This window comes from Mytilus californianus, unplaced genomic scaffold, assembly GCF_021869535.1.
Source record: "Mytilus californianus isolate M0D057914Y unplaced genomic scaffold, xbMytCali1.0.p SCAF_6, whole genome shotgun sequence".
NCBI lineage: Eukaryota > Metazoa > Mollusca > Bivalvia > Mytilida > Mytilidae > Mytilus > Mytilus californianus.
The window spans coordinates 94163389-94185127 of record NW_026262712.1 but is presented as its reverse complement, the minus strand read 5'-3'; the positions used below and the strand labels follow the sequence as shown (position 1 = coordinate 94185127).

Genomic DNA, 21739 nt, shown 5'->3' with positions numbered 1-21739 from the left:
TGAATTTCGTGCGTATAGGAGAACCAAGAATTCAAGTGTTCAGTCAAATACAAATGTCCTATATGCTTGTATTCCGAATTGACCAAAACCACGTTCCCAAAAGGAAGCATTTTTTCTCAATCAATTAGAAATTGGAACACACGAAAATAAATGAATTCACAGTATTCCAAATTCATAATAAAAGAAAAATGTCAACGCAAGAATGACAGACCGGTAATAATAAAATTGACAACAAGGATGGTGTCCAGCCATTTGATTCTTGATTTTTTATTATAGTATCAATGTATAAGACTAAGCCTACATGTTAAAAAGATGTCAAAATTTTTAACAATCAATAAACATATTTCATGCGTGGACTAGATGAAAAATCACAAGCAATTGATTTGCAATGAGATATCACTTGGGAACTTTAAGATCTATAATCAAAGACATAAAAAGTGTATTTGTAAATTATAATTGCAGTTTTGCAGCATTTAAATTTTAACCATTTGTTTTAACCCATGATACGACATCATCAAAATCACTAGCGTCATCACTTGACTCATCGTCTGTGTATGGTAAAGCTACAGCTTTGAGTGACAGGTCAACATCAGCGTAAACAGTTTTATTATTGGATCCATGAATCACAAATCTTGAACTTTCACAAGGACTGAAGACAACCTCAGAATAGTTAAGAACATGGTCATCCTGAAAAAAAAGTAACAAACGTTTTATCGATAAGAAAACTGTTTACATCAAATCAAACAATACTTTAACTCATTTGGTTATTTGGTATCGTTATATGTTGCTACTCAACTGTAGTGTAAATTTATTTGTCTAATGTATTCCACGTTTCTTTATTTGTTATTGATGATTAAACAGGCAAACACAGTTTGATACATGATTGTACTTCACGTACTTCAACATTGCTCGTAACTGTGTAACTGTATAGAAAAGAGAGGAACAGGAAATACAGAAGCTTGAACACTTACCAAACCAAACAATATGTTGATTAGGTTCATTTGTATGTAAATATCCCCTTATCAGAATGACTCTCAAACAAAATAAGGAAAAGCCTAAAAATTGTGGACATGTTAAATTCGCATCACATTTATGTTACTTTTAAATTCTACTACATCAAGAGACGTTTCTCCAAAACTTTAAACAAAATTTATCGCTCTACCATTGTGTAAAGAAACAGAAGAAAGAGTTCACCTCCTTCTAGTTTTGTTAACAGGTAAACAAATAACAAACTGATCTTCATAGCTTCAAGTACGGACATAATATAACACAGTTTTTCACCGGAATGATTCTAATATGTACTAATTGTTCTACTCTACGAAAATATCTGATTTCAGTTTTATTTGGCTTTAGACGATAATGTTTGAACATTAAAAATTTTATAAATTGATTGTGTGAATGTCAATCATTAATCTTTATACTGTATGCCAATTAAAAACTCATACCTTTATTGAGATGGCATTGCGTTCTCCTTCATTCAGTAGCTTTCCACTTTTGCCTGTCACTGTTTGGAGAAATATGAACAATGAAAACTTATTTTATCATATTCAACATCGATGGCGTAACTAGTTCCCTACACACATTCTTACAGTAAATAAAAGCACGATCTTTCTTCCGAAAATACAGAATCTATTTCCAACGCTTTCAACATTAAACACATGCGTTCAATGTACAAGGTCATGTTTTTCTCTAACTGTTTATGACGTCTTTACACTAAATCCATTGAATGTTGGATGTGTACTGATTGATAATTTGGTCTTAGATGCATGATTTTTTTTAATTAGTTGTTTTTGGATTTGAACTAGCTGTCAGTAACTGCGAGTACTCTCAGATCTGTACTTAGTGTCTTTTTGTTGTTGGGATGTACAAGTACCCGTCCACGTTCACTTTGTGTTTTTGTTAGATGTATTTCTATTTGTATCCATCGGAATAGTTAAGCCCTTTTCAACTGATTTGTATAGTTTGTTCTTATCTTGTACTGTTACACCACTGTCCCAGGTTAGGGGAGGGTTGGCGCCTTCAAACTAGTTTAACCCCGCCACATTCGGTATGTGCCTGTCTCAAGTCAGGAACCTGTAATTCGGTGGTTGTCGTTTGTTGCTGTGTTACATATTTGTTTCTCGTTCATTATTTTGTACATAAATTATTCCGTTTTAATTGTTTTACGTTTTTCATTTCGGGGCCTTTTATAGCTGACTATGCGGTATGGGCTTTGCTCATTGTTGAAGGCCGTACGGTGACCTATAGTTGTTAATTTCTGTGTCATTTGGTCTTTTGTGGAGAGTTGTCTCATTGGCAATCATACCACATCTTCTATTTATATTTAAATTATATGATTGACATGCAACCTATTTGAATTTATAAATGTGATATGGAAACTAAACTTGGAACACTCATGTTGTTCACTTATGAAAGAAAAGTAACAAATCTTTACCTTAGTTTGCAAAACATTTACTCTTGGAAAAAAATAGGTCGAAAACCTAAATAAGACTGTATAAGATAAGATAAAGGAAATCACATGTGTACTTGATTCTAGGCAAGTATAGTTAAATGGTATTTCCTAAAGCATAAAAGGTCTGCGCGTTTTCTAGAAAATTGATGGAAATTTGTCACATGTTTATGCAATGACTGTTGTTCGTGTTCTTCAAAGATTATATGGTTGCTAGATACTCATCAAGACGATCATAAGACTGATAATCTTTTCATGAACTTTACCTAAGGTGAAATTCTAATGCCCCGTTACCAGAAATAATCCCATATTTTATTTTTGTATTTTGTATTATCAACTTTCCAACAGAGACCAATTGATATTCATGTAATCAATTATATGTTACCGTCCGACGTTCATCAATGAACAAAACAATTACCGTTTAGTAATATCTAAGGCTCAAAATGTCGAACAATTCAAACGAGAAAACCAACGGACTGGGCTGTTTATTATAAAACAATAAAAACGAAAATGAATATGACAAACAGCAACCAATGACAACCACTGATATACAAGCTCGCTACATGGCACAGGCACGTACAGAATTAAAGCTAGCTCAAATGTAAAACAACTGATAAATGTGCTCCCAGACACTAGATAACAATCAGTACACATCTAGCATATTTAGTTTAAAGACGTTGTAAACAGTCTGCGAAAACCACGACCTTAACTTGGGCATTGCCAAAATATGAGTACCGACAGGATATAGGACCATAAGTGTTCATAACTATAGCAATACACATTTAAATATGTTTGAATATTTCAATACCAAAATCAATGTAAGTACCGATAAAGACATTAATGAAAGATTTTTCTACAGTGTTAAATTCATAACCATTAAGAGTAAGTGTATTCAAAGTGCACAAGAAGTTTCTATTGAAGCCTTATGTTGAGATTTTGTAACGATATTATTGTCTACTATTCGACTTACTGTTGAGAAAACGGCCTTGAATGTAGAAGACTTCGAGGTTTAGACTGATTTTTAACGCACGTTTATTCTTGAACTTAATATATTCTCACTTATTTATACAGTATATACAAAATGAAGGCTGAGGAAGCTTAAGTCAGCAACCCCGTCATCAGTTATCTTTTTTATATCGTTGTTATTATGTCCTTTACAAAATTGTGTTGATATAAGGTCTTTAATTACAATGTCTTAATTATTAAAACCTTTTCTGAACTCTTCGTGATTTTAAGTTACACCTACATTGTATATGCTTCTTAATCGTTACAAACTATGATGGCCTTTATATGTCTTTTCTATGTTAATTGTCTTCTTATATTGTGGTCTCATTCACGCAACCCATCTCATCACCTATATTTACAAGATCTAAATAATGGAATCACGATTGTGTAAAAAAAATATACATTACCGTTTTCATAGTCCTCTCCGTCATCACTACTTGAGCATTGTGCTGAATACGAAACAACAGCACCATATGGTAATATGGCGTCACTTCGGTCAATCTTGGAATATCCATCTCCTCCTCCCCCTCCTGATAAATTAATTTCCTCTTGTGATTGGTAGAGTACATTATCAACATGATCTAGACATAAATTGTAATTCAAATATTAAAAATTGTATCATATTAAAGTTAAAAGCTATCCATTGCAACGACTTAAGAATGCTAAAATAACATTCAATATACTTTTTTATGAAAATATAGATGTAGTGATATCGTGTGTACATTACTATGTCAGTAAACCAAACGTTAATAGATTGTCTTAGCTTTATTTGACACGGCTTTTCGGAATATTTGGTTTTCAGTGCTCCTCAACTTCGTATTTGATTTGACCTTTCGTTACTCATAATACTTTAGTAGACGAAACGCGCGTCTTGCCTTCAAAATCATAATCCTGGTAGCTTTGATGAGTTATTATACGAAAGTATCGATTAAAGTATATTAATGCATTTTAGATTTTCGACAGTTTGTACGTTTGCTGTTATCATTAGCTACTCTCATCAGCATACAGTTCAAATTTGTCGATTGTAACTATTGAAAAATACAGGAACTCCAATCAATTTTCAAATGACAAAGATTTGATTCATCAAAGTAGAAGGTCCGGTAAGGGCTAATTTTGGCCTAAAATTTGAAGTACATCTGATGAAAGATTTTTGACATTTATTAAACACTTACGTGTCTAACTCAGTCGATTCAATTAGTTTATGTAAAAGATTTGAACTGGTTTGGTCATTAAAGACGCTCAAATTCAAGCTTAAATATGAAGAATCTCTCAAATATGCCACAAAACACAACTTTTCAGATAGTTTTTGTCTAAAATGGAAGTGGCCGCATTTATGTTCAGTCCTAACCTTTATATATGTTATGTATTATCATCAAATACAACATATATTTGAATATTAAGACTGAACACAAGTGCGGCCATTTCTATTTTTGACAAAAACAGTTTGAAAATTAGCACAAATGCTAAAATTGTGAAGATTTCAGTAATTTTGCATGAATCAACTATGCTAGTACCTAATGCATGTGCATTGTATTATCAAAAAGAGCCCATATTTGTGTAACAACATTACTCTACTTTCCAATAAATAGCTAAAAGTTTATATTTTGGGGCCAAAAAGGGGTCTTACAGGGCCTACTCCTTTATGAAAATGTACCTACATTGATTTCCCAATGGTTGAATCACTGCGTCATCGTCTCTAGCAAGAAAATGTATGTAAATAAATTAGAATCGAAATCAAAATCAATAACAGATTGAAACGACTTTGTGCATGCGCAATGGATACAAAGGTTGCATTGATAAGGTGATATGTTTGGAAATTTATTTATAAAATCTAAATTTATCAACAGAGAAGTTTTTAAACGTTTGGAATACATCAATACCATTATACAAGCAGATAATAAAGTTCGATTGATACAATGTCAGTCCAGTGATGAATATTTGCAATGACGAAGTTTTTTTACGATGGCGTATTCAAAATACTAAGGATTTTCTTCCCAGAAATAGATTGCCTTAGCTGTTTGAAACAAAACTATCGGAATTTTTTGTCCTCAATGCTTTTAAACTTCGTATTTATTTGGTATTAAATTTTGTTTGATTTGAACGTAACTGATGAGTCTTTTGTAGACGAAACTGCCGTACAAGATTAGAAACCTTGTATATTTGAAGAAATATTTAACAAAATTTAAACAAATATTTAATATATAAAAATAAGTAGATGTGGTATGATTGCCAATGAGACAACTATCCACCAAAGTTCAAAAGAAGTGGGTGTAAGCAATTATAGACAACCGTACGGCCTTCAACAATGAGAAAAACCCATACTGTATAGTCGGCTATAAAAGGCCACGACATGAAAAATATGAAATAATTCAATTTAGAAATCTAACGGCCTAACTTATAACAAAACAATTTACGAAAAACAAATCTGACAGATATGAACCACTGAACTACAGGCTCCTGACTTGGGACAGGCACATAAAGAATGTGTCGGGGTTAAACGTGTTTATATGTCATTATTTGGTGATGTTTCTTACTGCTCAATCTTCAGTTTTCTTTGTAGTAGTGTCATGCCAGATATTTATTCGTTCCTCGTTTCCTTCAATTTGGTATTTGGTATTGTTTCCCTTTTTCAAATCCGATATGCAAGATTGTTCTTGAAATCAATACGTTCCTTTACATCATGCAAAATAATTATGAATTAACCAATTTTGTTACGGTACGTCATTCAAAGTTGAGGTCTTTATAGAAAAAAATACTTGTAGTCGAAACCAACGTAACGCCGTAGCGGTGAAATGGCGTAAAATTTATTTGTTCGTCGTTTTTTTAGGACCAACTAGTTACTAGTTTGTATATTTAAGATACATTCAATGACTTTATGATTACTCTATTTCATATGAATTGAATATAATGTAGCAGCAAGTGTGATATTTTAATGAAAAGCCTGTGAATAAAAGAGACCAATGCATTTATGATTTAAATCGAAACTGAAGACTGTATGCAATATGTAACATTGCAAATTTGATATCAAAATAACTGGTTCTTCAGGATCAGAGTATCATAAGCATTGATATAATTCCACAGTAGGAGAAATATGCCGAATTTCCCATTGCTGAGTTCGAAACTGTTTATCACGCTTTAACTTTAGAAACTCAAATGTAGGAAAAGCCCAAGGTAAATGTTCTACGATCGTTTTTGATTATGTGGCTTAATACAGACGAATACTTACTCATGATATGAATTCCGTTTGGCTTTCCCTGAAATATGTGTCAAAATGTACTGTTAAACATTCAAGAACATCTCTGATTATCATAAAGAATCATTGTAATTAATGTTATTATTTAAGTCAATGTTTGGCGCTGTTATTAGCTATAAACATTATTTTATTCTATTCTCTTTAATGTTCAATACAGGTTCCTTAGTACTTATATTCTTATTCTAAAATGAAAAGTTCTGCAAATCGTCTTTATAAGGAGGGACGGATTGAAGATATAATTATTGTTGCAATACTTTTTGCATTAGCAAATACATATCAAAGTAAAGGATTTCTTTTTTTTTCTGTACTCAAAATTAAGTACGAGATTGCATTGCGACTTCTACGTCTTTCTTTGCCAATGTGGGTCAAAAGATTAGGTGTTTGATTCGACAGCCATTGATGAGTCTCATGTAAACGAAAAGTACGGCTGGCATACCAATACTTCATAGTTAATCTTAAAATGAACATTTTTACTTGTCCTATTGACGGGTTTTTCATATTGTATTCTTATACAGGTTTAATACTCCCAGTATATAATCAAAGAATAAATTTAGAACTGAGTATTTAGCATCATCAATATTTAGACAAATATTGGTGAATGAAGCACTTTCAAAATATATAGTAATAGGCGTTAAGTTTATAATGAAATACTAGAGCCAAAACCAATAGAGCTCAGAATAAAGTACACGGGAAATGAACATTCATTTCGAATAAAAACAACTTACAAATCTTGTAAAAAACTCCCACGGCGACAATAGTCAGTATACAAACTGCAGACATAGAGGTCAAAACATATTCACTAGGGACCCTGAAGGTGTCTGTAAAACAATTTTTTTTTATGGTATTGGTGAACCTCTTCATATAAATTGAATAAAAGTAGGTAAGCAATAAATCAATATGTTTGATCCCATTCTCCCCATACACACACACAAACACCAGAAAGTATACTTTGAAAACATATATTCAATGTTAATGGGTTTTTTTTAAAAGTGCCATTCAATAAATCAGGATAATGAGTTTTTCTTTAAATTTGTACTTCAATGTATCAAATAATTTTGCATTTGAAGGCCTCGCTGTGATTTTTAATGAGCTAAGGCAACGGATTGGCGTGAAGGTTAGTTTGTGTTTACCCCGTATTGTTCTTTTTACACATAAATCGATAAAAGCAAATATATGAAACGGTGTTTTGTCAAATATGGAGTCTAAATGAATGTAAAGCGAGAATTTGAAAATAATATGATTTATAATTACCGGTAAACAATGATAAAAAAGAGTAACTATGAACTGTGTTCAGTGTTGGCAAATTTTGTACTTGGCCTTCCTACTGTTTTTGAATCGATCACCATTTATGAATCTTGTGTACACGACATGCACGTTTTGCCTACCAACATATAAGCCTGGTGAGTTTTCTTTAATCATTCAGTACCAAAACGCATATTTTTCTTTATAGAATTATAAATATCTTATTATGATTATAAAATAAGATAATATAAAAGAAAACAGACAAAAGTGGAGACGGGTTTTGAATGATTTCTATTGTTTTGTTTTTGCAAACTGTTAACCTTAGACATCGCAATTGACATTTGATTGTAAAACTTTTAATTGCCAAGAAAAACAGATGGCAGAAAAAAAAAACTGTAAGGGAAAATAAACCAGGGGACACATTCGGGAATAAAGGTCTTACCCATTGTCGTTACTTTAGAAACTTCAGTCAAATTACTATGACCAATTTTATTTTTCGAGAACATTCGTATATAATATGTAATTCCTGCTTCCACCGAATTCAGTGTAAACGATTGTTGTCTCTGCATTGTGTCTTTTAAAGGTCCATATTTTTTCAATTGAACCAGATCTGTTGTTAACAATAGTATAAAGAATTCTTGTTGATAGCCGCCATCAAAGTTTCTGCTCCAGCTTACACATATCTTTGTAGCTGCTGTTGTCAAAGTCACGTTGTGTGGACTCAATGGCGAAGCTAAAGAAATTAATGTAAATAACTTTATGAAGTACCGTCCTTGTTGATAATATAACCTTCAAATTGAAACACAATAAAAGTATTATCTTTCGAAAGCTGTACGTAGTACCCATTGGAAAGTTTCCCTATTATGTTCAAATTGTATTTAAATCGGTTTAATGTGTATTATTTCAAAATAGAATTGTCAAAAGATAGAGTACATGTGATGATTTTGCTTTTGAAAAAGTAGGTGCATTATTTTCGTCAGTTTTAAATACTTTATCCAGGAGGAGGTATGAAATGATCCGTTGTCTGGCCTCTTAAATTGCAAAAAATGAAGAAATTCTTCAATTATTTCGAAATAATGTCAGTTTTATACATAAATGAATATGATAATATTATCTGAACACTTCATTAAAGAAATGTTGGTGATGGTGTCAAATAAAAGTCATAAAATGTTGAAATAAACGAACCTAATTGACCTAAAATTAACATTTTAATCATAGTTTTTGACAAAATTTAGTATCATCCACGACCTAAGCTTTACTGATACAAAATTTTGATTAATTCAGTATTCAATATTCAGTTCAAAATTAACAAATATAAAAGACCAATATTGGCTTACTTGCTGATTGCAAGGTAAAATGATAAGTGCTGTTCCCAAAACGACTTAGAGCAGTCACTGTATAATTTCCAAAATCTTCTCCTGTTAATGGTTGAGTCTTTATTTTTATGTTTAAACCTTCAACGTCAACTTCGGTTCCATGAAATACAACAGATATGTTTACTTTTATCTTTATTTGACTGCCAAAATCGCATTTTCGATTCAGTTTATCTTTTATAATCAAATCCTCTGCCTCCAATCTGTACACATCAAAGTTTAAAGTGGTTGCGTGTCCAAAAGTTCCAAATTGTGACGCTCGATTCTTATTTCCAAAGATTGGATATCCTAAAAAATATAGTCAGTTCGAGTCAAACTTTAACTAACCCTTTTTTAACCATTACTTAAACCATTTCATTGATTTCTTATATATATTTATATAATGTTACTGATCATAAAATGTAGCATTTAAACCAAAAACGCTTTATTTTGGCCAATCGTTTTCATCATACTCTTATAACTATATGAATAAAAACCGTTTACAATATACTTCGTCAACAGCGTCAACAGTATTCAATACTTTTCCTCGAAAATGTTACTAACACTGATTTAAGAAAAATGTAAAAGAGAGGCGAAGGATAAACTTGTAGGATATCTATCATCTAAATACTAAGTGTGTGTATGCTCATCTTTAACGCGATAAATGTGATCGTATTTGTCGTGTCCATAGCCTACTTTGTCATAGTTTAGCGTATTTTACCGTTTCTATTGACTGGTACATGTCCTGTTTGATTAAATCTGCCATTACTATCGCTGATGCCATTTCTAACTGAGCAAATATAAATTCCCGTGTCTTGTAATGTATTTTCGGATTTTGTCTCATTTAAGACCAAAGTTCCATTTTGATATCCAATTAAAAATCTGATGTGTTGACCACCTGCCGTAGTATGTTCCCATGGTTCGAAAGTATATATATCTGGTACCCCTTGTGGAATGCAATCTAGCTTAACATGATTTGCAATTTGTGTTACTTTAATATTTACTAATGGTGGATCTAAAATATAAAGGTACATCATATTAATTTTTATGCAATGACTTTTTATTTCTTAAAATCAGATTTTACACTGACGAATTTATATAACGTTCTAGCTCACGACTACACTGACATGGTAAATCGGATCTGTAACTTGCAAGATCACGACCAGTTTCACGAAAAATCTTTACTATAACGTGCTAGTTCACGACTACACTGAAAGGTGAGTCGGATTTATAACGTCTTACCTCACGGACACGGTAAGTCAGAATTGTACTGTACTAGCTTACGACTATACTGACACGGTAAATCGGATTTTTAACTTGTGAGAGGTCTGGACTAGGGTTAAGGTATGTCATATATTAAACGTACTAGCTGACGACCACACTGAAACGACAAAATCTGATTTGGAATAAACTAGCTCACAATTAGACAAACATGGTTAATCAGATTGCAAAGTGCAAGCTCAAAACTAGACGGATGGGGTAAACCTCTTGTATAAGTATTGTGCTAGTTCACGACTATACTAAAATGCTAAATCGGATTTGTAAAGTGCTTGCTCAAGACAGCACTGACACGGTAAATCGGAATTGACACGTGCTAGTTCAAGTCTGCACTGGCATGCTAAATCAGATTTGTAAAGTGCTTGCTCAAGACTGCACTGAAATGCTAAATCAGATTTGTTAAGTGATGACTCATGGCTGCACTGACATGGTAAATCGAATTTGTTAAGTGGTTTCTCAAGACTGCACTGACATGGTAAATCGGATTTATAAAGTGCTGGCTAAAGACTGCACTGACATGGTAAATCAAATTTGTTACGTGCTGGGTCAGATTTGTTATATACTTGCTCACGACAAGACTAGCACCATTAATCGGATTGATAACGTGCTAGCTCAAGACTACACCAACACGATACATCTGATTTGGAATGTACTTGATAGCGATTAGACTAACACTGTAACTCGAATTTTGAAGTAATAGCTCACGAGTTGACTGCTATGGTAATTCGGACAGCAAAGTTCAAGTTCAAAAGAAGACGGAAAGTGTTAATTTGATATGTAACGTGCTAGCTCACGACTATATTGATTCCTTGAATCAGTTTTTTCACGTGCTAGCTCTCGACAATACCGACACGGTAAATCAGATTTGCCACGTGCTAGCTCATGACTAGAAGGACATAGTAATTCTGGTTTTTAATGTGCTAGCTCCGATCGCAACTAGTCACGTTATATCGGATTTGTATTGTGGTAGGTCACGACTAGGAATAGTAAATCTGATTATTAAAATGCTAGTTCATGACTAGACGGACACGGTAAATCAGAGTTGTTACGTAGTGCTTACAAATAGAAGGATAAGGAAAATTGTGTTGTAATGTCCTATCCTAAGAAAAGACGGACACAAGCTTGACGAGTCTACCATTTTTCAACTGATTTTTGTCGAGCCTTCGACTTTTGTCGAAAAAGCGAGACATAGCGATCCTACATTCCGTCGGCGTCGTCGTCGTCGCCGTCGTCTGCGGCGTCCACTAATATTCACTCTGTGGTTAAAGTTTTTTGAAATTTTAATAACTTTCTTAAACTATCCTGGATTTCTACCAAATTTGGACAGAAGCTTGTTTATGATCATAAGATAGTATCCAGAAGTCAATTTTGCAAAAAAAAAAAATCCTGTTTTTCCGTATTTTACTTATAAATGGACTTAGTTTTTCTGCCAGGAAACATTACATTCACTCTGCGGAACCCTTACGAATTTTTATATATAAAAATAAGAAGATGTGGTATGATTGCCAATAAGATAACTCTCCACCAGAGACCAACTGTCATATAAGTTAACAACTATAGTTCACCGTACGGCCTTCAACAATGAGCAAAACCCATACCGTATAGTCAGCTATAAAAGGCCCCGAAATGACAATGTAAAACAATTCAAACAAGAAAACTAATGTCCCGATTTATGTACAAAACAATGAACGAAAAACAAATATGATATACAGCAACAAACGACAACCACTGAATTACAGGCTCCTGACTTTGGACAGGCACATACAGAATGTAGCGGGGTTAAACTAGTTTGCTGGCGCCAAACCCTCTCCCTAACCTTGGACAGTGGTGTAACAGTACAACATAAGAACAAACTAAAAATCAGTTGAAAAAGGCTTAACTCTTCAGATCGATACAAAGCACAACAACATCTAACAAAAACACAGACCGGGCATTGCAGGGTACTTATACATCCCAACAATAAAAAAGACACCAAGAACAGACATAAGAGTACTCGCAGTTACTGACTGCTAGTTCAAAGTCAATAACAACTTATGAAAAAAAGCATGCATCTAATACTAAAATATCAATCAGTACACAACCAACATCCAATGGATTTAGTGGAAAGACGTCATTAACAGTTAGAGAAAAACATAACCTTGTGCAATGCCAAGATACAGGTATCGACAGATTGTAAGAGCCATGAATGTGCATATTTTATAGTGTGTCTTTCTATGTTGAAATTTTACACTACTATTTCAGGTTAGGGTGAAGATTGGCGCCTATTAAAACGTTTAACCCCGCCACATTCTATATGTGCCTGTCCCAAGTCAGGAGCCTGTAAATGAGTGGTTATCGTTTTGCGCTGTTTCTCATATTTGTTTTTCGTTTATTATTTTGCATAGTTTGTTCATGTGTTATTCCGTTACACCACTGTTCCAGGTCAGGAGGAGGGTTTGGCGCCAACAAACTAGTCAAAACCCGCTGTATTTGTTTGCACCTGTCCTAAGTCAGGAACCTGTTGTTCAGTGGTTGTCATTTGTTGATGTGGTTCATAAATGTTTCTCGTTTCTCGTTTTTTATATAGCTTAGACCGTTGGTTTTCCTGTTTTAATTGTTTTACACTAGTCATTTTGGGGCCCTTTATAGCTTGCTTGCTGTTCGGTGTGAGCCAAGGCTCCGTGTTGAAGGCCGTACTTTGACCTATAATTGTTTACTTTTAACACATTGTGACTTGGATGGAGAGTTGTCTCATTGGCACTCATACCACATCTTCTTATTTCTATACATGAATATAACAATAATATTTAGTTTGATTTTAATTTACTGATAACAAAATCAATATCTATACCAATAAAACAATAGTCAAAGATCTAAATACAGAGTTGAATTGGTAACCTTTTAGAATAAGTATATCTAAAAAGTGAAATAACATAATTACCGAACTCCAAGGACAATTCAGAACGGAAATCCCTGAACAAATGGCAAAATCAAAAGCGCAAACAATCAAACGAATGGAAAACTGACTTGGTACAGGCATTTCCTTATGTAGAAAATTGTGGATTAAATCTGGTTTTATAGCTAGCTAAACCTCTCACTTGTATGACAGTCGCATATAAAAGATCGACATGTTTATCCGGATCATATCTAAATTTCCGGGCTCGGTAAATAACATCTCCGTAAAAATTAAGATGGGCTATCCCGTTTGAAATAAATTTTCTACAGGAATAGCGAAACTTCCAAACCAAATATTTGTATCTAGGGAAGAATTAAGTAAAGATTTTAAGTAATTTTGGTAACGAAATCCTTGACTTAATAATTCACCAGTAATACATAGATTACGTTCATTGAAATCCAAAACGTCACTACAGACACGGGCATAGCGAACGAGTTGTGATATATAAACACCGTAAGACGGTGCCAAAGGAACATCACCGTCCAAAAAAGGAAAATTAACAATAGCGAACGAAATCGTCCCTTTTGTCGTAATTTATTGTGTAGAGTTTTTCGTTTATTGTTTTGTACATAAACCAGGCCTTTAGTATCCTCGTTTGAATAGTTTTCATTTATCATGTCGCTGCCTTTTAAAGCTTGCTATGCGGTATGGGTTTTGTTCATTGTTGAAGGCGGTATGGTGACCTATAGGTGCTCACTTTTACGTCAATTGATATTTTGGTAGAAAGTTGTTTCTTTGGCAATCATACCACATCTTCTTATAAATTTTATTTTACTCCAAGGGTGACTGGGGAATAGAAATATGGTAACTTGGTCTTCTTCCGACCGACAGAAATACCCTTGCCAAAGTGGGGCGTCCGTTTGGTTGTGCGGGATGTATAAGTTCGCAGCCACGTCCGGTCAGAATGGGAATGCCTCTTATAGAGAGAGTGTCACACATTATGCACATAAAGAACTTTTGCAACATAAGGGGTCCTTAGGTAACCTGTTGCAAGGCTCAATTTCTGTCTTTATCCAATAAACCCTCATTTTCCAGTGGCAGTCTAACTTTTCCGCCCTTCATCCCGGTCGAGCCTTTTTACAGGACCTACATTTTATATCTATTGTTAATTTGTTCTCGTCCTGAACATGCATGAAATATTTGCCACCAATGGACTTTAAACAACAATTTATATATGGTAATCTGGATTTTGAAAGTGCTAGCTCACACACAAATAAAAGAGCCTTTTGGTAAACGGTCAAGGAATAAACCCAAGATATATGACAAGGATCGAGAATATCGAGCTTAGAAAATTATAGATTTGTTAAAAATACCAAATTTTCAAATTGCGTTTGAATTTAAAGCTTATATCTTAAATATGACTATATCAATACAATGAATACTAACTTTTTCGATACTGAGCATTCAGGGACAAATTTTCAAAACTCCATTCTATTATAACAAATCATATGTTGACCTCTAGATGGCTGTTGGTTATCTGTATTGCAAGGTTGCTATCTCGTTGACGTATAACCTTTACATCTCTTTTTATTCATAATGACATTAATAATATACTTACACTGAACTGTTATGTTGATTTTAGCATATCCAGCCCCTACCTCATTTATTACCTTACAAATAAATGTACCAGAGTGGCTTTTCGTCACTTGGGATATCTCTAACCTTCTTGTACTTCCGTATATAATATTCCTTTCATCCATAATATAAATCATATGTTTCCATGCTAGGCTTTGTAGATCAGGGTAACAAGAGAAATTGCATGTCAAAACTAAATTATCTCCTTCTTTAAGAGTTAGCTGTGAGCCCTCTTCTATATGTACAGTTGGATTATCTACAACGAGTTGTTCGTGTTGTTAGGGGCGTACAACTATTTATATTCTTTGGAAAGGCTTAATTCAATAGTTTGTATTCGAATTTTCTTTAAAAGACTACATTCAAAAATAAGAAATGAAAAAATGTTTCTTAACTAAATATGAAGGAAAAAATTCACCGAAAAAAAACAATTAATTTCTACTTGATTGTCAAATACATTTCTTCGTGCAAAAAATATTCTTCTATGTGTACATACATTTAATAAGCAGTTGTATGTGTGAAACCAGTGGAGCAACCAGTTGGTTGCTTTTTGCTTTGCAAGTGAAACTGATGCCATTCATCGACCTATTGAGAACTAAAGAATGATTAATGTTTCCAGATCCTCCTCCTTTAGATAATCCGTTGGTTGATTGCATATATAATGTTTCTGGTGGAACTCCACTGTCAACATAGCAGCTTATTGTAACGTTATGTCCTTCCATGCCGGATATAAAACCTTTGTCGTTGTTCAAAAATCTTAAATTGGACGGAGGACCTGTAAAATATTTTAACTTCTAAACAGACAGATGCAATTTTTTTTTTATAGAGGTTAAATTTTAATTTAAAAAGATATTGAATGGTGGTCAAAATGACATAAGTCATATTCTTAACGGATGCCTTTTTTTCTTTCTTTATAAAGAATGGAATAAATTCACGATAGCCTGTGATATGTTTGTATTACTTCTGCGTGGGTTGTGCTATGTTTTTATCGACCATCAATGAATAAGTTCACTTTGAGACAAGTCACGCTTACATCTCATCCTTGCAACTGCGTTACTTGTCTTTCAATAAATCACATAGTTCAATTGTGTCTTGTTGTTAAACTTTGTTGCCCAATGGAAATAAAATGTTCCCAATTTGTGATCCGAATAAAGACACTATTATGATAAATTAACTTTTGACCTTTAATTGGTAAATTTACATAGAATTGTTATCATTTATCAGCACAAAATTCAGGTTTTGGCATTTAAACCAGAAAAAGACAAGATAGTACAGCGATTCATATTGCCATACAAAAGCAGTGATAATGTATCAATTTGATGTCAGAAAAATAAACGCAATTACGATATAATTCCAAATCCATAACTATGAAACATCTTCTAAAAGTGTCACTGCATCTGGAAAATGACACTATTCCTGTTTTATTAAAACCAATTGCTCTTTTAAGAACAAGAGAAAATAGAATATTAATTATTACTTCTATGTAATTCAGATGTAGACGGCTCATATCTTCAAATATGAGTAGCTTGCATCTAATGCATTTAGTTCTGTTTACATTATTTGTGATCTCATTTTAGGAATTGGATTTAAAAAGATACAACGAAATATCATCTTATAATTTTGAAATTATTAGATAAGATGGTAAATAATCAACATACTAAGTATTGTTATCTTTAATGTTACATCATACTCATAAATTGTGTTATCCAGTAGATAGCTGCATCTGTATTTGCCATCGTCATATTTTGAAACATTCGATATTTTCAACTGATATATTCCTCTGTTTTTATTGTCAAAGATCTGAATACGGTCCCGGTTCTGGATGTCAGAATTTATAATATTTCGGTCTGTGTATATTGTAAAAGGAATATTATGTTCACGATTTTCCAATCGCACCCAAATGATTCCAGTAACAGCCTCTTTTGAACAATTGAACGTTGCAACAGATCCCACTGTTGCATAAATTTTATCTATCTGGAGAAGTCTTAAACATTTGCCTGTAAATTACAATTTAAAGTGTAATCGGTCATGCTTTCAAGCGACTGATCAATTCGTTAAGGACAGAAACACTTAAAGATCACTCATATTTCAAATGTATATGTCTTATAACAAATATAATCTAACTCTTAACTTTATTTGAAAATTCTTTGTAAATATAACGAGTTGTTCTATGACGGCCATCGAGATAACTGGCAACAACTACCTCTGTCATTTGCAGTGTATGATTTTCCGCGCGATACAAGCCATATAAGCATGAATTAAACACGCAAACCTTTTTGGCGTGTATAACGGACGGACGCCGAAGGGAGATTATCTATGACACATCTTTTGACAGATATATCTTATGGCATATCTCACGATACTTTCGGAAACCAGGCCCCTGGTATAAAACCAAGATTTACCTGTACAAACGGTATTAATAGACATAAATGATTACTAGTAATCAAAGAGCACGATGGCGAGAACTGAAAACATGCAAGTTTGGAAATAATTTCGAATAGGGTAATGGCCATTTCAATACCTTAATTCATTATGTTTATCATTGGACATAATATAATGACGGGACTTGACACTCGACAATCGTATCGATTTATTATATCAAAATGGCATATATTTTACCAGGTGAGCGATTCCGGCTCTTGAGAGCCTCTTGTTCGTGCTTTCAAGACACTTTTCATATGCTACTTGCATGTATGCATTTTTATTTGTTTTATCAATTACTGTAAATTTCCTTCTGTCCATTTGAATATTGGTTGGCGTGTTTCCCCTCTCTACTATGGGGCAAACCAATCATGCAACCAACTTTTATAAAAAATATCAGGATCCGAGTTTCACTCATGTGTCTAATTTGGGGAATAGTTAATATTCTACTATTAAGAACTAAAACGCAGAAACCATACTTAGTTGACCAAAAACAAATACCTTAATAATAATAAACCGACAAATAGTTTAACTAAAACATGTAAACAGATATTGTTTATAATTTTTATTTAATTCATGTGAGATCTTTTTAGATACTTACCTTTTTCTCCCTTTTTGCACAGAAATTTTCAAACCATGTACATTGCACAAAATTAATTTTCAGACATATCAAAAATTTTCTTCATTAGGTTTGTTAAAAATTGCCTTATAACAAACATACATTCTAATCTTTGTTTTAAATTTATTTGCAGCTTTATTTGTTATATTTTAAATTTGATGGATGGTGATTTCTCTGAGACACTTGTATGGTGTTCTCCAATACAGACCATTCCTAAGACTTCTGATTGTTCATTTTAAAAAACTAACAACAAATACAAATATTCTTGCCTAACATTTGAAATATCGTAAGTTTATATTCTTCATTTCTTAGATATTAAGAACAATTAAGAACAAGTGACAAAAGTATTTTAGTAAACAACAAAATAAAAATCCATAATCAAAATATTCTTGGTGAGTAATTCTCCTTTGTCTCCTTAGTAGAATTTAACTTTACTGATGGATTGTCAAGTATACATACTAACATATTTTTTTTATGTTTTTGCGCATTGGACTATATATAACATGTCGCCATAACTTTCTGATAACTCTTTGTAATTTTTAGTGCACAACAATATTCCTCTCTTTGTAGTAACGCAGACATATCAAAATTCCTGACAGTATTAATGTCTGACAACCTCTAAAGATAACTGGACCGATAGACAAACTTCCCGGTATATAATATTCATGTGTTGTTTATGTTGTAATCACATGAAATTTTGCAACAATTTCTGTCGAGACACCTAAACCACCATTTGTCTGACAAGTCGACTTTATAAATGACATGCCCAAAAAGGAAGTCATGCATCAATTATAAACATTGCACATACAATTGAAACTAATTCTTGAATAGATCATTTGAGCCTTGAGCACTTTACAATATTCTAAGTTTGTAAGAGAATGATAATTCCTTCTTCGCCACTACTGTGTTATTTTGTTTTATTTTATTTTTTCTTCTCATCTTGTCATGTGTGTTTATGTTATGTTATAACTTTTGATGAACTTCTTTGTACCATTGTAACTATATGGTGTTTGAGAAATAAAGAATCTTGAATCTTGAATCTTGATAAGTACTCGCTAACGCTCGTACTTAATCATGAAGAAAGGGATAATCATTCGCTTACATATACTTAGAATATAGCAAAGTGCTCTCGACCAATGAAATTGTAGGATTTGATGCCTCTTAATTGTGAAGAATGAATATAAATCATGTTCTTAGTAAGGGATTATCCTATTATGTGGGTCTATTTACAGTTCAAAACAAAGTGTTTCTATAAATGAGTTACAACTGCCCCGGAGCACATTTATCAGATGGAAAGGATTTGTCACACAGTGATTGAAACTGACTAAAAGTTGAATTGTGAAACAAACAAAAAACTCAAAATAAGTTAAAGTTTACTGTGCAGTAAAATTGGTACTGTGAATATTAATATGAAAATATTAATAACTTCAAATTACCAAATAATTAAACTATTATATCAAAGCATTTGCAAAAAAAGAAAAAACAAGCTTTAAAATAAAAAAAATACCTTAATCTTTAGCTTTCCAAAAAGTTTGATCACTGGATTGGGAAGAATAGTTATTTCCAATATTTCGATAAAAAAAAGAAAAAAAAGAAACAAGAATTTGATTTAAGTCTTGAACATATCAAAAACTTTTAAAGGCATTTTATTTGAATATTTCCCTGACATAATGAAATAGTATTTGATGTAAAATGCCGGACCAAAATATTGGCTGTTAAATAAAATTTAGTTTAAATGCATCAATTGATTTAAACTGTAAATTAAAAAAAGGATAATTCCCCACTAAAATATTACATGATTTACATTCATACTCACAATCAGGAAACATATACAATTCCTACATTTTCTTTGTTCTGTTGTGTTACCTAATATGTATAACGCATTTTTTCAAAATATTTCCCAAATAATAAGAAAGTCCTTACATCACTAAAACTAATCCATAAATGAAATGCCTAAAAAGGAAGTCATGCATTAATTATAAATATTGCACTGACAATGAAACTCATTATTAAATACAACCAATTAAGAGATCATTTAAGCCTTGAGCACTTTACAATATTCTAAATATATTTACCTAAGTAAACTGACAACTGTTAATACATGTAGCATAGGGTCTAAGATTTGGAATGGTCAACTCACAAATAAATGTCGCAGTGTATTTACTTTATTCTTACAGTATTCGTAAGAGAAAAAACTTTGATCAGTTAAACACCACACGTTCTTCTTTAATTTTATATATATTTCGATTTTTCGAGGTTAACAAGTACAAGTGTTGTAAAATAGTTCGTACATAAACCTACGTAAAATGATGCGATTTAATTTCGTATTATTTGATGAAATGTCATTAAATTGATTTCTTTCAACAGAAAAAAAAAACCCAAAATCTTAACTTTGTCGTTTCATTTTCGTCATATTAGCATATATTTTGTTTCAGAATTGTACCAACATGCAAAGGGGGTAATAATCTAAAATTGGGCTTTGGTGGCCATAAATTACTTACCATTTCACAACGCCATAACCCGTGACTTCAGAACCTGAAAATCTCGCTTTGATGTGTAATTCTGAATGACAAATTATGTTTTGTTTTTATGTTAATACTTACCAATAAAACGTATAAAAAATATTCCTAGATTCACACAGCCGTTGACATCTTTCTCTCTTAATCGTCGCAAATCTCGTTAAATCTCGTGTTGACAAGGGATTTGATTATGTTATAAGGAAAAACCAACGAGATACTATTCCCAGTTTTATTTGATTGTTTTCATCTCAAGTTATGAGATTTCCGTCCGTAAATATTGTAATTATTTGTTAAAACTTTAATTGTACCATTGATATACGATAGTTTTTACCTCAGATATCTACATTTAAAACTATCACCTGCTGTACCTCATAATATATTAAACAAACGTATGTTCGAACATCAACAATGACATTTTTGTCCAAACAGATAACATATCAGAGACAACGTCCACGCCGTTACCATAGTTTAGCATAATTAGATCAATTGCGGACAATTCGAAACTATGTCCAACTAAGTCGGAATAAGATCTATCTAGCTGTTGCAAATGTAAACGCGAACTGGTCTTTTTAAGATCGATTCAAATAAAAAAAAAAGGGGGTGTGATATTTTACAAGTTTTTCTTATTTATTTTTCGGATTTTCTAATGTTGATTGAATGCTACTTTTGTGAAAGTTTGTCATTTTTAGTACTTAATTTTCATTTGTTCTTAGTATTTTGCTTGATTAATATTTTGTAGTTTTATTTTTTTTTTAAATTGTTATTCTTAAATTTTGAAAAATCAATCGTACAAAGACGAGCAAGTTAAGTTAAACACATACAGTATTACAATACTTACAATATAACAACCCAAAACAAAACAGATAAACAATAGTCTGTGGCATCTAAGGAAAGAAATGATATAATAATCATATTTTAACATAACAATTTGTGTATTATTAATTTCTAATGTCACTTTTGTCCATGCCATATTAATTATTGATGCAGTTGATAATTAGAATTGTAATGTCTTGTCAAATAAACAACAAAAGTCCTTTCAATTTATAAAAAGAATAAGATAGTTTATAGGAAAAAAAACCAGATTTAACTTACCA

At 32.5% G+C, this 21739-nt stretch overlaps 1 protein-coding gene across 2 annotated transcripts; it reads right to left on the bottom strand.

The window, feature by feature from the left end:
• Positions 1–238: 238 nt before the first annotated feature.
• LOC127705041 (uncharacterized) lies at positions 239–21524 on the bottom strand. 2 transcript variants are annotated; one of them, XM_052209290.1, is made up of 13 exons: positions 21484–21524; positions 16745–17083; positions 15583–15861; positions 15073–15345; positions 10023–10316; positions 9287–9610; positions 8392–8682; positions 7433–7525; positions 6681–6708; positions 5113–5150; positions 3862–4035; positions 1446–1504; positions 239–687 (listed from the first exon to the last, which is right to left on the bottom strand). In XM_052209290.1, the coding sequence occupies exons 3-13, from the start codon at positions 15806–15808 to the stop codon at positions 481–483; spliced, it is 2007 nt and encodes a 668-aa protein (XP_052065250.1). In that variant the 5' UTR covers positions 15809–15861; positions 16745–17083; positions 21484–21524; the 3' UTR covers positions 239–480. The 2 variants fall into 2 exon arrangements, with proteins under 2 accessions (XP_052065250.1, XP_052065251.1); XM_052209291.1 differs by lacking the exons at positions 15073–15345; positions 15583–15861; positions 16745–17083; positions 21484–21524 and having other exon boundaries at positions 10023–10377.
• Between the last annotated feature and the right edge of the window lie 215 nt (positions 21525–21739).

What these genes read in the sequence shown, in the direction of transcription:
- LOC127705041 (XM_052209290.1), bottom strand. Translation starts at nt 15,808, where the DNA reads ATGGAAGGACATAACGTTACAATAAGCTGCTATGTTGACAGTGGAGTT. An exon ending in AATCAACATAACAGTTCAGT is followed by an intron (nt 10,317 to 15,072) that starts GTAAGTATATTA and finishes TTTATATTTTAG; the next exon opens with ATCCACCATTAGTAAATATT. An exon ending in TCAACCATTGGGAAATCAAT is followed by an intron (nt 4,036 to 5,112) that starts GTAGGTACATTT and finishes ATTTATGTCTAG; the next exon opens with ATCATGTTGATAATGTACTC.